General features: G+C 41.5%; 1 protein-coding gene across 2 annotated transcripts in view; it reads right to left on the reverse strand.

The window, feature by feature from the left end:
* The window catches only part of CPNE4 (copine 4), a 507,119-nt gene that overhangs the window by 157,840 nt on the left and 331,772 nt on the right, over positions 1-17,507 (reverse strand). For both annotated transcript variants that reach the window (XM_058729893.1, XM_058729894.1), the window contains exon 3: positions 7,391-7,570. In XM_058729893.1, coding sequence (XP_058585876.1) covers positions 7,391-7,570 — 180 coding nt within the window. The remainder of the gene's footprint in view (positions 1-7,390; positions 7,571-17,507) is intronic.

Here is a 17,507-nt window from a genome sequence, read left to right on the forward strand (position 1 = left end):
ACAGTTCTGCCTGGAGTGCTCTTGGAGACATGAACCTTCATCTGGCATTATTGCTCAGTGCTAAGTCACTGGCTGTGCTTATACTCAACTTCATGGCCAATATCAGGTTCCAGCATGCTGAGGGCTGCCATTTTCCTTTCCTAAAAGCCACAAATTCCCCTGTTTCACATATCAGAGTGAGAATGTGGTAAACTCACATGGACAGGGCAAGTAGACAGTCTTGAAGAGACAGCTCTGAATGTGTGACTTCCAGCATGGGTTTTGGGATGTCACTTTCTCTCTCCTTTGGGGCCTTAGTTGAGCTCAGATAGGAATTGGAATACCTGTCCCCCAATTATTTCAGAGACCTGAGTTGAAACCACTTTCATTTAAAAATAGTCTGAAAAAAGTAAATATCATACACACACACACACACACATACACACACACACACACACTGAAACCTTTGACTAAATAATATTTTCAACAAACTTGAGGCAAAGTCATAAGTTCAGTTTACTCATTGCCCAGGATATGGTGTTTTGTCATACTGTTTTCACCCTTTTTGCTTCCACTTTCACTCTTGAAACAAAGTTGGCCCCAATGTATGTTGATCCTTCTCATCATTTCCTAGATTTTCATGTCCTTAATAACAGCTTCCATACCCTGAATGCTCTCTCTGCTAAGCACCTTGTATGTATTTTCTCACTTGATTGTCACAATATTTCTCAAGGCCAGCTCTATTATTATCTCTATTTTGTATATGAAGAGGCCAAGTCTTAAATGGTTGGTTGCAAGATTTTGCCTGTGGACATACAACTTGAGAGCGGCTGAGCTGGGATGTGACACCAGACCATCAGGCTCCATAGTTAGTGCTTTTCAGCATTATGAAACTGTGTTTCAGACCCTGAATGCACCATTCCTATAGCAGCTCCTGGATCCAGCCATCCCCTGCCTAACTAACCAGTACAAGGAAAGGAACCTTCTTGAACCACTGAAATTATAAAGAAGAAAAATGTTGGTGTGTGTGTGTGTGTGTGTGTGTGTGTGTGTGTGTGTGTGTTTGCTGGATCATATTAGAGATCTTAGAAAAACAACTTAGAAAAAAGAGAAAACTCCCATTTACATCAAAAGTTAACATTTTCACACTTTAATCTGAAAGAATGTAGAAAGAGATGTCACATACTCAGTTTTTAAAAAATCATTTGATTTGTTCATATATCAATGAATTACCTTCCAAAAATAAAAACAAAACATTTTCTTTGAGGGATCTCATCCACTTTCAGGCTGCATGGGCCATAGGGAGTCCACTGCCAAATCTGGATCATTTCCAGATCCTCATGGTCAGAGGCCAAGTGGCAACATCCTCTGGATTCTCCACAGACATCCTGAGCTCAACACGCCACCATCACACTCTATTCCTCACCCCACTCCTCAATATGATTCCCCAGAAAGACAGACAAATCACTCCTGTAGGACCTGAGCCAGCTACCTACAAACTCCTCCCTCCTTCACCCATTCTCTAAGCCCTGTTGATCCTGTGTTTGGCCAAACTCTTTCCTGGGTCTCCTCAACTTCCATCACCACTGCCCTCATCTCTGATGAGATGCTCCTGCTACGGCACGAGCTTCCTAACTGGCTTCCTTGCCTCCATATCCACTCTCACCCATTCACCCTTCAAGGAATGCTAAAGTGATCTTCCTAATATGCACATCCAATCTTGTCCTCTCCCTGGTCAAAACCCTTCAGGACTTCCAGTGTAACACATCCAAGCTCTCCAAACTTTAGAGAAAGGCACTTAAAAGCCTCTGGTCTGGCTCCTCTTCTCCTCTCCAGCCTCCTTTATCCTTTTCCCAACCTTTGACTATCCAGCCATGTTGAATCCCTTAGAGTTCTCTGTTATTCTTGTGCTGCTGTGCCTTTGTGTCCTGGTCATTTTGCCCAGAGAGTCCTTATTTCTTCTATCTGCTTGTGAATTCCTACTCATCCTGTGAGATTCAGGTCCAAAATCATTTTTCTTCTTTTTTTTTTTAATTTTTAAACATTTATTCATTTCTGAGAGACAGAGTGTGAGTGGGGGAGGGGCAGAGAGAGGGAGACACAGAATCCAAAGCAGGCTCCAGTCTCTGAGCCATCAGCACAGAGCCTGACGCGGGGCTCAAACCCACCAACTGGGAGATCATGACCTGAGCCGAAGCCAGACGTTCAACCAACTGAGCCACTCAGGTGCCCCCAAAATCATTTTTCTTATGAGACCTCCCTGGTTCCCTGTAGGCAAAGGTAAGTCTTTCCCCTGTTGCCCCTGGAAAATATCCTGTTGCAGCACTAAATAACATGCATTTTAGTTACTTATTTAATAATTTTAATAATTTCCCAGCTAATTTTAAGCACTTTTGGGGCTGAGCCTCTCTCTTTTTTCATCTTTGTGTCTCTAGCACCTTCAAGAGACAAGTTGGTGTATCTGGGGCACTTGCTAATGCTTGTTGAAATAACAAATATGTGACTGAACGAAACTTACCATGTTAAAATAAAAGTTCATACTTATTTAAAATTTTCAAAATTAATCAGTAAATGTGGCTTAAGCATATGTGATATATAAAGCACGGTGTTGCATTAGACACAAAAAGGAAGTATTGATTATGGCCTCTGCCCTAAGAAACTTGCAAACTAGCTGGAGGGCTAGATAGTATGTATAAAAATGTTAATTGAGAGAGAAATTATTTTAATGAACTGAGAAAAAGGAACTTCTGGAGGCAGTGAAGAACGAGTTACTAAATGAATGAGATGGAGACGGGTTACAGGATCTTGGAGTCTGGAAAGGTCACTGTGGCTTGGAGAAGGTGTTCTATAGAATATGACTTAATTAGTTAGAACTCCATGTTGCAAGTGGCAAAAAGAATTATCCCACAATGATTTAAATGACAAAGTGAAGCTGTTGACCAAAATTCCTAGGAAGGACTGGCTGCAGACAGGACACTATCTAGCATGCAAATAATATGACCTGATTTCTCTCTTTTCTTCCCTTTAAGGTGCCAGGCTCTTTCCTTTTCATCCACATTTTATCATGTTATCACCCTTCCTTTTCTTCCCACAGCAGCTCAATGTTCTCCCCTTGAAGGGTATCACTTCCAGACCTCACAGCATCATCTTTTCTTTCTCACAAGGCTCTAGCAAATATGTTTTTACGTTTCACTATCTCTGATTCGTTACATACTTTCAATGAACTAATCACTGTGGCCACAAAAATGGGATATCCTGATTGATTTCAGTCAATTAGTGCCCACCCCAAAAGTATGGAAAGGTCAATTGTACCTATCACATGGCTGATAATATAAAAGGGTGGTTGTCTGTGAACATACAAGATACCCAGAGAGGCTAGCCTGTCCCCGGGGAGGGGGTTATGTGTGGGGTTGCGGTGCAGGAAAGCAGTATGGCTTGGGGAGCATGGCTTAAGGCTACACTGAACAAGTTTGACTTGCTGCTCATTTGTTTCATCTAAGCCATGATGTTAAAAGAGATCTCAGCATGCGGCCTCTCCACACTATCCTTCCCTAAATGGCAGAAGAAAGAGCTTTCAGATTAGGGACCAAAAGCTCCTGGCTTCTGGTGTTGGCTCTGCCAGGACACTGAACCTTTCTGATCCTCAGTTTTCTCAGCTATAAAATGCAGGTGGTGGGGCGCCTGGGTGGCTCAGTCGGTTAAGCGTCCGACTTCGGCTCAGGTCACAATCTCGCGTATGTGAGTTCGAGCCCCGCATCGGGCTCTGTGCTGACTGCTCAGAGCCTGGAGCCCGTTTCAGATTCTGTGTCTCCCTCTCTCTCTGACCCTCCCCCGTTCATGCTCTGTCTCTCTCTGTCTCAAAAATAAATAAATGTTAAAAAAATTTTTAAAATGCAGGTGGTAACACTTGTCCTCCCAAACTTGTTAAGAGGGTCAAATGGTCAGTATGGAAGCTCTTTCAAGTCTCAAGATATAACTAGAAACTACTATTTGTAATCTTATCCTCAGTGCTCGCTTCTAGATATTCCTCATCTTGAGAGATTAAAAACTTAAAGCAATGCACTCCCCCCCATTTCCCTTTATTCACCCCACTCTAGAAAGTCCATCCATCTTCCACTGATATGCTTTCATTGATACACTCTATATCAATCATGATGCTTTCAGCTCAAGGAATGGAACATCCCATCCCAGGAAACTTTATTATCTTATAATAAGGAGTCCACAGACAAGGTGGGCTCCACGTACAGAATTTCAGCCAGTGCCTCCACCTGTCTTGGCTCTGACTTCCCCTTAGGGGTCCTCTCATCCTCATCCCTGCTACAAAGTGGCTGCAGTAGTTCCAAGAATGACAGGCAGAGACTTCTTTCTTCATATGTGGGTGTTGGGTGTCTCTCCTTCTCTCTCTCTCTCCCTCTCTCTCTCTCTCTCTCTCGTTAGGCTAAAAAACCTTTCCAAGAAAAAACTGTCATGTGTTGATTAGAACTGGCCACCAGCCCACCCCTAAACCAATCTCTGGCAAAAGGGAACAGGGTTCATATGATTGGCTGATAATACTCAGCATTCGCCCTTGAGCTAGGGATAGGGCTATTGTCCGCACAGCCACATGGTAGAAAATGATCAGGACCTGATGGCTTAAAGGGTGGAGCGACTGGCTTTTGGGTAGACAGCTGATATGATGCCCTGCTCATATACTCAGGCTCTATGACTTCAGTGCACACCATTGACTTCTGACCACCAGCACCTGCATTTCTTTGCTTGTAAGCTTCTTGGGATCTTTGGAACCTGTTTTGCTGCCTGTGAAATAAGCCAGAAATACTGGAGGATGGATGTTCCCACCCTGGAAAAAGCCCTCAATAACTGATGAACTATACATATATATATATATATTCCCAAGAATATAAATGCTCCCGTTTCTCACCTATGGGATGAGATAACTCAGTGGTATCTGTTCTACACTGGCTTCCAGAATTTCCCCAGCAGAATTAAGCTCCCGTTGGCCACAGTGGTGGATGGCTTGACAACACTCTTACAGGCTGCCTTCCTTTTCCTGTCTCACTTTTTCACTCTGCTATGGCATCTCCTTCACCTCCTTTGACTTCATATCTCAGAGTTAGCTTTGTGGGAAACCCAAATGAAGCTACTATGTACCATATGCCAAACTTCTTCCTGAATCCAGAGGCTTTGTATATAGTTTTCTCATCTGCTTGGAACATGTTTCCTCTTTCTTCTCACCTGATCCGCTTACTCTCCCTTTAAGTCTCGGTGTAAATGTCACTTCCCCTTGGAATCCTTCTTTGATCTCCTCTCCACCTGACACCATTCTCTCAGTTTTGCTCTCCTCTTCTAATACTTCTCCTTTGCAATAATTATAATGGTTGTAACTTAATTCATTATTTGCATAATTTAATTAATTACTTGCTTCCCATCTTTATTCCCAGCTAGACTGTGAGCTGCTTGAGTGTAGGGACAATGTTTTTAGCTCAACACTACACCGCTGACACAGAGTGGAGGGTCAAGGACTTACTGGCTGCTGGAAAGATGAGGGTTGTGAGAGACTAAAGATGTAAGTTTGAGGGTTATTCACACGGACAAAATGATTAAATCTTGGGATGAAAAAGATCTTTGATTCACATGACTCCTACATGGATCTACATTTGTTTCTTAAGGAAGAATCTAACTTTTATACATGAGGGGATGTCCATAATCTCAGAGAGAATCTTGGAGTGGCTCATTTATATCTATAATATATGCCATTTAAATCATTGTATTTTATTTATACATTACAGAATTCTACCTGAAATCATTCATTCATTCATTCATTCATTCATTCATTCAATGCCTACTACTTATTAGGCATTGTACCTGGCAAGACTCTGGAACTATCTACCATCAATTCTTTTCAAAAGTCATGAGAGAGATTATATTTATGGAGAATACCCCAGAGTCCTTCTCTGCCTTCATCTACATTGGGTTTTTGGCTTTCATTAAAGGAACAAGGAACAATTTTATGAAAGTAATCACTATATTTGCTGAAAAAGGTATCTTAGGACATTATTTATTTTGTCACTCAGTGCTCACAATGGAGATATTAGTGATAAGTGGCATGAGGCATGGTAAAAACAAATAAACATGCAGGCTCGTCACCTCTTTGCCAGGCAGAATCTTCCTTACTAAACCGTAAACCACACCCTTGCCTCTGCATGGGATCGATGCAGGTTTTGTGAGGGTTGAGGTTTATATAATTTGGAATCCTTTCAGAAAAAAGTACATGACTACAAATAAAAATGTCACACAGAGCCTTGGAAGCAGTTTACCCAAGTGAGGGGCTCTGAAGTTCAAGCTTCACTAGTTTTGTAGTAAATCAGCATCTGAGCTTGATTCAGTGAAACTGGGTCTCCTCTGCCCTTACCCCTGACCTGGTTGTTCTGACCTCTAGGCCTTGTTTGTATTGATTTCTTACTTGAAAGGTCTTCCTCCTCCTTCTTCCATCTATGGACTATATTTTTTCAATGTTTGAATCCACAATGCCTTCTGTGATTCTACCAAGCAGAAAGCTCTCCCTTCCTGAAGGCCTACAACCCTATGAATATAGCCCAGGATATTTTGTCTCATTATGGCTTAAGCTGCATCATGAATTACTTTTAGGTGTATGTAGTGTGCCTTCTCCAATTAGAATGTCCACTTCCACCACACAAGGGCTATTTCTTCATTTAGACCTCCCCTCAGAACCTACTAAAGTTCTGGGCATGGCAGTAGGGAAGGGAAAAGTAAAAGTGTCCTGATGTAAAGTTACGGAGTTTATGGTGAGACCAACCTGGTTGGAGTTTTAGTTCTGCCACTTATCAGTGTGAGGCTTTAGGCCTAACTGCTCTGAGTCTTAGTTTTCTCATTTATAAATGGATATAATAATGTTTATTTCACATAATTGTGAGGATTAAGTAAAAGCATTTATTCATGCACCAAAAGCTATTTATCCCCTTTCTTGGGCTATTTTGGCACCAAAAGCTTGGAATACATGTACATGAGCAGTACTCCCTGCATCGGGGTTCTCATAGTTGAGTTGGAAGATGGAAATTTATAATGTAAAGCATAAGACTATATATAGCACACACAATCAGAGTGTAGAAAGTGCCCAGTAAATAGTTGTGAAATAACTGACGGAATGAAGGAATTCAAAAGAGAAAATAGTTAATTTTGCAAAATAAGTAAGTCTTCACATATTCGCTGCATCGTCCCTATGTAAATATAAAGTTAACTATAATGGGTATTGTAGTGAATGGGAACTCCTAAAATGCTACGTGTAAAAGGAAAATAAAATCAAAGGGAGAAATAAAGCAGAGGAGACAGGAAAAAGGGGAGGAAGAGAGGCCCCAAGGAGGCAAGGAGTGGGAAGGGCCCTCTGTGGACCCACCTGGCCGAGCGTGCACTCCATGCCACCCAGGAAGTCGGCCTCCTTCAGCCCATTATGGTTGCTGCTGATGTCATGAACTTCAAACCGCAGGCGCTGCACCTCTTCAAAGTAAAAGTCCACAGTGAACAGTTTTGAATACACCGGGTTTATGCAGGTGCGAATCACCTCTGTTCTGTCAACCTGCAAGGAGAGAAGAGAAAAAATACCAGGGATTAGGGCTTTTTATTATTACCCTTTAGGTGAAATAATCTTATGGTGATTCTCCTTCTTCCAAAACATAAATGCCCTCCATCAAGTCACCAGAGTGAAGCAGTTTGAAAGCACACAAGGAAGCACCATCAGAGAATGAGCCATGTGTCAAGGAGGGAAATCTTATTAGCATAATCTGAAGCTTTGTATTTAAAGATTAGAGCATGCTATACTGTTGGGTGTAATACGGCAACAAGATGGATCAATTATTGGTGGCTTCCTGGAGCCTTAGGATGAGAAAGAGTCTGAAGGCACATTTGGGCTCAGGAGGAAAGAAATCTGTAAGAGATCAGTGAAGTCTGATGGGCACAATAATGGCAAATGACCATGCAGGTACCCCATTTTAACTAATCCTACCCTAACATTAGTTTTATAACTCCTGAGTCCTAGAATAATGAAGTGGGAAGGCCATGAGAATGGATATGAAGATGACTGCCTTTGGTCTCAAGTATACCTTTATTGGGTTTATAATGGTTACTCAGTCATTTTAATTCCCTGGGCCTTAGTTTCCTCATCAACAAAGTGAGGATTTGAAGATGAAAAGCCTCTTCTTGCTCTAACATTCCGTGAGTTATGATTCCCCTTGCCTTCTGTGATAATAACTCCTTATTTTCCCCCTCTCCCAGATCTGTATTTGCCACTGTCCACCCTACTCTTGCCCCTGGACGTTGACCTCTATGGGTGGAATTGATTGGGCTCTATTACCCTGTAGGTTCTGCTTTGAGTCATCCAAAGGCAAGACTTGGCAGGAGATCAGAGGGTGGGAGGATAGAGAGGTGCTGGCAGCACACCATGCCTCTGCACACAGAGATTCTGCTAGTAGACTCCCTTCCACAGAGGGAGCTTTTGCAGGGTTCTGGTAACACAATCACCCCTCCCTGTCTTGACCCTTCAGACTAAGGGGTGTTAATGACTTTCTGCTGTTGCTATCCCCAGTGAGCCTCACCATCCTTAGTTGGCTCCCTTATACTTGCCCATGTCCCTAGAAAGAGTCCCTCTGAAAAGATTTTAACACTTTAGATGAAACTCTCCGGGTATGCTGTTTTTGCTGGTACCCTTACCACTAAGGTTCTTTTCTTTTATGCCCATCACATATAAAAATACCATTTACAATACCATTTATATCCTGGGAAGTCTTAAAGGACCAAATTACAGTTAACCCAAGATCTTACAGTATTTCTCAACTGAAAATATCCATTACTCATATTTTACAGATCAATGGGAGCCTACATGTACTTTCAGCTTTCAAATAGAAACATGGTCTATTGGATACTTCCCAAGTGTCATTCATTAGTACAAATTGGGGAAACCATTTCCTGCACTTTTATTACGGTACAGGGAAATAGTCTCTCAAAGAAAAAAAGTGAAGGGAAGGTGGTGTTTGACTGTATCACGCACATACATGTTATCAGGCAAAGAAAAAATTCAATACTTGCTGCAGCCTCCCTTGACATTCTTGCATTCAGTATTTTGACCCTGGCTCCAGCCCTCCCTCTGGGCCCTGTGTGTGAGAGAGTTGTCCTATAAGGAACATCACCTGCTCTTCTTTTTTTTTCTTTTTTCTTTTTTAACATTTATTTATATTTGAGACAGAGAGAGACAGAGCATGAACAGGGGAGGGGCAGAGAGAGAGGGAGACACAGAATCTGAAACAGGCTCCAGGCTCTGAGCTGTCAGCACAGAGCCGGATGCGGGGCTCGAACTCACGGACCGTGAGATCATGACCTGAGCCGAAGCCAGCCGCTTAACTGACTGAGCCACCCAGGCGCCCCTCACCTGCTCTTCTTGATGGGATGGACAATCCAGGTTGTGAGAAGGAGAATGTGATTCTGGTCATGTCCCTGTCCAACAGATAGGAAACCAAATCCCAACCTATTGTTGACTAGGCAGACCAATGGTTATTTGACTATTCTGTCTTCTGCTTAAAGCTCAGTTTCTATTTGAGCTGGATTTTAGATTTTTATATAATGTTCATTCTGCAGGACAGGACTGAATATGTCATTGGCTGATTGTATCGGTACCAGGATTTACTGTACTGGCATATTTTTTTTCAGTTGTTAAGAAATCACTGTTTTGAATAATAGTGTAAGTCAGAGGTCACAAACAAGCAGTCTGCAAGTTCAAGCTGACTTGGGAACTGTTTTATTAGTCCCATTTAAAATTACTTTTCCCTTGGGGTGCCTGGGTGGCTTAGTTGGTTAAGCATCTGACTTCAGCTCACATCATGATCTCACGGTTCGTGGGTTTGAGCCCTACATCAAGCCCTACATCGAGCCCTGTGCTGACAGTGCAGAACCTGCTTGGGATTCTCTCTCCCTCTCTTTCTGTCCCTCTCCAACTCGCACTTCTTTCTCTCTCAAAATAAATAAATAAAAAGCTTTAAAAATATTTTTTATAAAAGTACTATTCCCTTAATTTGGCAACATAAAAGGCAATTACAGATAAAATAGAATAGTCCATAGAAGGGACTATTTTTCTTCTTCCCTCCCCACTTCCCTCCCCCCCCCACCCCCGCCATCTTTGGAAAAAAATCAGAATGTCTGCCACCCTGGGGCCACATTTACATGGCAACAATTGGGGACTGCCTCATTCAGATGGGGCACTCACTCTCCAGTTTCCAAGCTATTCTCCCTAAGTGAGTTTCCTTGTCTGAGCCCTAGAGGTGTTTTTGCAATGTCTGGTCCAAATTCACAGAATAATGAGCCACATAAGAATTTTCATTACATTCATGTGGTGCCTTTTGATAGAGAATTTTGAAATAATCCCCAAGAACTAGCTTATAGGTGGATTTGACATCCTCAAGACACAGAAAAGGAATCTTCTCTCCTTGTGGATGGAAGAATAGAGTCCTAGGCAGGTTGAGATGATAAGAGATAGGAGGCTGGAAATTCCACCCAGTTCTAATCTTTGTTCCTCTGCTTTAACCACCCCAGATGGCACAAAGGGCTAATGTGCACTGATCCTGCTGCTTTTCTTCTCACTTCTTGATCTTCATATGGTGATTCCACGTAGATATAAAGTTCATGTTGGCATCAAGACACACACTTCAGACAGTCTATCCAAGGCAAGCTGCCAACATGCAACATGGAATGACTTGTTTTTTTGAGGGAAATGATTGGTTGGAAAGAAACTAAGAAATACACAATTGTATTACCAATACAGATAATTTCCAAAGACAATCTCAGAGCCAGTAAGAATCCTAAAAGCATAGAGGAGCTCAGGAAAAGAAGGAGGATGAGGTAGAGGAAGAGGTTGCAATACTAAATGCATATTTAGAAGATGTTTCAAAACTTTCTCCATTCATAGTCATTAAGGGAGATGCATTACCTTTTCTGGAGACTGAAGTGAGGCTTAATCTGAGCAATAGAGCCTAGGATAGCTCATGTTGCTCATTGAAAGGCATCTAGATCAAGGTGACTGTTTTCCAAAAGACCATCCACTGATTGGTGCTACCAGCTGAGTTAGAATCAACCAGGCAGCCTTTTTTTTTTTTTTAAACTCTGGTTCCTATTCTCTACCATTGGTGATTTTGACTAAGCAAGTATAGGGTGGAACCTAGAAATCTGCAGTTTTAAAAGTGTCACAGTCAATTCTGATGTGGTAATATCAGAGTAAGGAAATTACGGAGATGTAGAGTCTATCCCTTGCTCTTGTGTGAGATTTTTTCTGGTCAAGGTTTATTTTAATCTTGCTGGTCCTGTTATCCAGTCTTCAAAAATTCTGCTTATCTCCTTTCCTCCCTAGTTATAACTACTGATATATTCATGTTGCTTTATGATTTGCAGAACATGCTTACATCCAGTTTTTTGATTCTTATAGCAATCATGTGATGTAACTTTGTACTATCTCAAAAATGAGAAAAGTCAAGGACAAATACCAGCACATGGTACTGGATGATAGAATGAGCACCTGAAATCATGCCTTTGGACCTCAAAGCCTGGACTATTTTCCTTAATTCAAGTTTCCTCATGAGAATTCCTTGAAAGAAATGAAAAATGTGGCTAGGTTATGGTATGATGGCAATAGAATCAATGATCAAGTACTGCTTTTGCTGAGATGCTCTTTTAAATATTTCATCTAGGGGTGCCTGGGTGGCTCAGTTGATTGAGTGTCCAACACTTGATCTTGGCTCAGGTCATGATCTCACAGTTTGTAGGATCGAGCTTTGCATCAGGCTCTATGCTGAGCATGGAGCCTGCTTGGGGTTCTCTCTCTCCCTCTCTCTCTGCCTCTCTCTCTCTCTCTCACACACACACAGAATAAATAAACATTAAAAAAATTTTCATCTAAAACATTTTTCAGTATAACGTTGAAGTGTATAATAGTTAATAGTTATAAAAGGCATGTTGTGTCAAGGTATCTACTTTTTTAAATTTTTTTTTTAAATTTCTTTTATTTTTGGGAGATACAGAGCACAAACAGGGGAGGGGCAGAGAGAAAGGGGGACAGAGGATCTGAAGCAGGTTTTGCTGAGAGCAGAGAGCCTGATGTGAGGCTCGAACTCACAAACCATGAGACTATGACTTGAGTGAAGTTGGACACTTAACTGACTAAGCCACCCAGGCACTCCAAAGGTACTTTAAAAATGCATTACTCAGGTTCAGTTGACATATAATAAATCACATCTATTTAAATTGTGCAATTCAATAAGTTCTGATATATGTACATACTTGTGAAACCATGACCACAATCAAGATAGTGAACATAGCCATTACCCCTTCAAGTGTCCTCATGCCCCTCCATAACTCTTTCCTCCCATCTCTCCCCCTACCCATTCCCAAGAAACTACTGCTATCTGCTGTCTGTTATGATAGATCAGTTTGTATCCTCGATAAGCTTATATTATAGTATATAGTCTTTTTTGTCTTATTCTTTCATTCAGTATAATTATTCTGAGATTTATTATTATGTACATCAATAGTTCATCTTTTTTATTGCTGAGTAATATTCCACTGATGTCCAATTGGATTGTTTCCAGTTTGGCTATTATACTGCCTTACTTATTCATGTACAAGCATTTGTATGGACATATATTTCTTCTTTTGGGTAAATACATAGTATTGAAATAGGTGTATGTTTAATTTATCTATTTATTTAAAAAAATTTTTTTTAACGTTTATTTATTTTTGAGACAGAGAGAGACAGAGCATGAACAGGGGAGGGGCAGACAGAGAGGGAGACACAGAATCTGAAACAGGCTCCAGGCTCTGAGCTGTCAGCACAGAGCCCGATGTGGGGCTCGAACTCACGGACCACGAGATCATGACCCGAGCCAAAGTCGGACGCTTAACCGACCGAGCCACCCAGGCACCCCGGTGTATGTTTAATTTAAAACATTTTAATAGGTATGCAGTGGTATCTCATTGTGATGTAAATTTGCACATTCATAATAACTAATGATCAACATCTTTTTATATGCTTATTTGCCATCTATTTATCCTTCTTAAAATTTTTTAATGTTTATATATCTTTGAGAGAGAGAGAGAGAGTGTGAGTGAGGGAGGGGCAGAGAGAGGAGAGATACAGAATCTGTAGCAGGCTCCAGGCTCCAAGGTGTCAGCACAGAGTCCGATACAGGGCTCAAACCCATGGACAGTGAGATCATGACCTGAGCCAAAGTTGGACACTTAACCGACTGAGCCACTCAGGAGACTCTGCCATCTATATATCTTCTTTGATGAAATATCTGTTGAAATCATTTGACAGGCACTCTTTTTTCATCCTTATGAGAACATTATGAAGTAAGTATTGTTATTATCCCCTCTTACCAAGAGGTAGAGAGACTCTATAACTTTCCCAATTTCACACAGCTTGCAAAAGGTAGGATTTGAACCTAGGTAGTCAAGCTCCTGGGTCTGTGTGTTTTACCTTTATGTTATACAGTCATGCAAACTTGAAGTTTTTCCACCTAAACCATGTTGCTCAGAGTAATGCACACTCCAGACGACAAATGTAAAATGTGGAGGTGGTAGGGAAATTCAGTGAGTGACATTGTGGTTGTGCCTCTGCAGCTTGGTTTATCCACTGGGCATATTAAAGGTATAATGGGAGCCCTGAACATCATCCATAGGGACTGGATTGTGTAGGGAACAATGTCATCATGAAATAGTTCAAGACTATGCACAGAATGGCTGTCTGCTCCCTTGGGCTTCCAAGGGCTGGAAAAGAGGTGAGGGATGCGAGGGCTAAGCAGTGTGATGATATTAGTGGGGGGAAGGTAAAGCCAGGAGACAAAACTAATGCCAGTCATTGAGTGGTCTAAGGTTTCTGGAGGAGTACAGGCCCTTATCCCAAAGATAACAGGTACTGGTGAAGAAAGACATCATGAGCCAGAGAGAGACGCAAGGATTCCTTCCACCCCAACTCTGGCAAGCTTATAATAAATTTTTCCTTCAAACTGATATTCCTTAAATATTTCCTCAATATTTACTTAGTGAGGGTTGGAAGAAAAGAAAGGATTTATTATCTTTTTTCAAACCACATAACTACCAAGGGGATGTATTAAACCACATAAATTTTAGGTAATAAAAATAAATCACTGAGCCATGAGAAATAGTGTTATTCAATTTCAGGATTTCAGCTGCTAGTGGCTGCTGATTTCAAGTGACTGGCTGCAGCACTGGTGGCTTGCCCTATAGCTGCAACAAACACAAAGCATTCAACAGAGATGATAGGATGATGCTGTGAGATGTGGCTTTTATTTTCAGTTTAAGTATATTCTCTACTTTGATAGGACTAGAACTCTTCAACATTTTACTGGTTATATAAAGAGTCACATGTAGAAACTTGAGTTTACTGGTACCATTTTTTAAGATATGTCTACATTCTGGGGTCGCATCATTCCTGGTTACCGCATGGATGGGGGGTGCCTGCTCATCAGTTTCTAAAACTGAAGATATGCTTGATATCTTACTTATTTGGCAGCTTTTGCTTCCCTCTATCGTAAAATACCAGGCAGAAGCTGACCTCCCACCTGGACACGTTCATTTAGCTTAGGGTTTCTCATTGGGGATAATACTCACTTTCCTGGAGGCACTTGGAAATGTGGAGAGGTGTTTGGAGTTGTCACTGAGGGGGTGACATCGCTGGATGCTACCTATCTGACATTGGAGACATGAGTCCTGATCAACGCAGACTTACACATGCCCTAAAGCTAGTGGTGTCCCCTAGTAATCCAACCTTCACCCTCAACTAAAAAAACAGAAACTTCTCTGAGGCTCTCTGGTTCTCAGAACCGTCTGCATGAATGTAATTGTTAGCCAACAAAGGAATAAATAGTGGGGTCCTCCAGAAAGAAATGCTGGAAGACACCTATTTGAAGCAATCATAAAAATTTTGTGGGAGTAACACCCTTCCCAAAAGCCACCTCCTTAGAGAATCCTTTTGACCCCTGCCCAGTAAATTATTTTATTCGGTCTTGAAGTGGATGGCAAGTTGGGTGATGACCAATGGTGATAATAACTTTTCCACTCAGGCAAAGGAAGGGATGAGGTACAAAAGTGATGCACTTTTATTGTATACCTTCTTATCTTTCCACAGAAGGCACTCTATATGTCATCTTTAGTCTTTACCTTCATTGATTTTGAAACATAATTTTATTTCACAATTTAGCATATTTAAACTAGAGTGGCATGTTATAATTGATGATATGCCATTGTTTAATTGGAAGCATCTTTTCTTAACTGGTGATACATAAAAGTGCTTCATTTTACCACAGATTTATCACTTTACAAATGAATCTGTTAAATATATCATCCTTATTGTGCAGATAATAATATCAAACTGCATTGGAAAAGCAGTGGCAAAAGCAAGGTTCAAACCCAGTCTGTCTGACTCCAAAATATATGTTCTTTCTTCTGTACCATTTGTTATGGGTTGAATAATACCCCTCAAAATTCATATGTTGAAGTCTTAATCGTCAGTACCTCAGAATGTGACCTTATTTGGAATAGGGTTGTTATAGAAGAAATTTGTTAAATGAGGAGGAGGTCGTACTAGATTAGGGTAAACCCTGATCTAATACAACTGGTCTTTTATAAAAGAATAAATTTGGACACAGACAAACATACATGGAGATATCCTGTGAACATGAAGGAAGAGACTGGAGAATCTAAGCAACATCAAAGGTTGCCAGCAAACCCCAGGAGCCAGGAGCCAAGAGCCAGGCATGGAAAAGATTCTCCCTATTGCCCTCAGGAGGAACAAACTCTGGCAACACTTTGATCTTGGACTTCCAACCTCCCAAACTGTTAGAGAATAAACTTCTGTTGTTTACCCCAATCTGTGGTACTTTGTTACCTAGGAAACAAATACACCGTTCTACCTCTCTCAAGAAATATCCATTCTGGCTTTTTTTCACGGATTTATCTCCAAAAAGGCACTCTTCACCCACCACATGGTAAAACCTTCAAATGCTCTAGATTAAACTGAGTAAGTAGTTCAGGATTACAAGCGTCTCTCTCACTACTGATCCATTGAACCCTCCTGGCATCTTAGCCTGGCTATACGCTTAGCCTGGCTCTCATGTAACAGGACCTCTTGTGCTCTTGTGCCAGCTAGGTTCTATTTTGGGGGCCGTGGAGCTGAGCCTGCTAGAGAACTAGAGCTAGACAGTCCTTTGTCACCTGACATAGCTCTAGGCTTGTATTGTTCAGAGTGGACATCACCTTGCCCAGGAGTGTGGCTCAGAAGTAAATAAAATGAGCATCAACCTATAAGCACCTTCGTAGAGGTCTTTAGTGTCACAATGATGGGTTCTGGTTCTTCCTATTCCTTTTTGGCCCTCTCTAGCCCCTCTAGGCTGCTGGCTCCATCCATACAGAGCCAGAGTCAATGCTGACTAAATCAGCATACTGGCAAGGGGCTCAAATATGTCTTCCTGTACTGAATGCCTCTGTGTCCTCTACAGCTATTCCTTTTCCTCAACATGAGTGCCCAGTTTGTGTGGCTTAGTTTCCTGCTTTCTACTCCATGTCTCATTGTCTTGAGCCCCAGCCCACTTAGCTTAGGGGTTTTGTCATTGTACCAGTGCTATACAATAGAAATTTCCATTATGATGGAAATGTTTTAAATTTGCACTGCCCAATATGGTAGCCACCAGCCAGATATGGCTACTGAGCACTTGAAATGTGGCTAGTGGGCCTGAGGAATTGAATTTTAAATTCAATGAGAGTGGAGCCCTCATGAATAGGATTAGTGGCTTTATAAAAGAGATCCTGGAGAGCTCCCTTTCCTCTTCCACCATGTGAGGAGGTAGTGAGAAGCTGGCAGTCTCTGAACCAGAAAGAGGACTCTCACTAGGCAATGAACTTACCAGTACCTTGATCTCAGACTTCCTTGAGCTAAACTTCCTAGCCTCCAGAACTGTGAGAAATAAACTCATATTGTTTATGAGCTACCCATTCTATGGTATGGCTAAACTACCTAGTAGTTTAAAAATCTTAACCAATGTCCACAGTTAAGTTTGAAAACCAGTAATATTATATTACCAACTGTTATGACTCAGCCCCAAGGTACACAGAGACCAGGAAACAAAGTATTGTGGGATCTATTCTGAGTGCCACACCCCAGCTCCTGGATCAGACTTTGTATACTGGTACATTTCTGCTTTTGTGGAAGTGCCATTTTGACTACTGCTCATTTTGCTATAGGACATGAAGACTGAATGAAATAACCACATTATGAGTTGGTTTATTCAGATGTCTTGTCCAACTGAGTACTCCATTAATGGTGTGCTCCCAATTTGTAAAGCAAGAGTTAGTGAGTGTGGTGGTTATTCTCCTTTGCATCTCCAGATCTTTCTGCTCTGCTCTGTGCCCCAAGAAACTGGCCTGCATGGGTTGATTCATTTGGTTTTTTTTCTGCACTC

The sequence above is a fragment of the Neofelis nebulosa genome, chromosome 5, assembly GCF_028018385.1.
Source record: "Neofelis nebulosa isolate mNeoNeb1 chromosome 5, mNeoNeb1.pri, whole genome shotgun sequence".
Classification (NCBI taxonomy): Eukaryota; Metazoa; Chordata; class Mammalia; order Carnivora; family Felidae; genus Neofelis; species Neofelis nebulosa.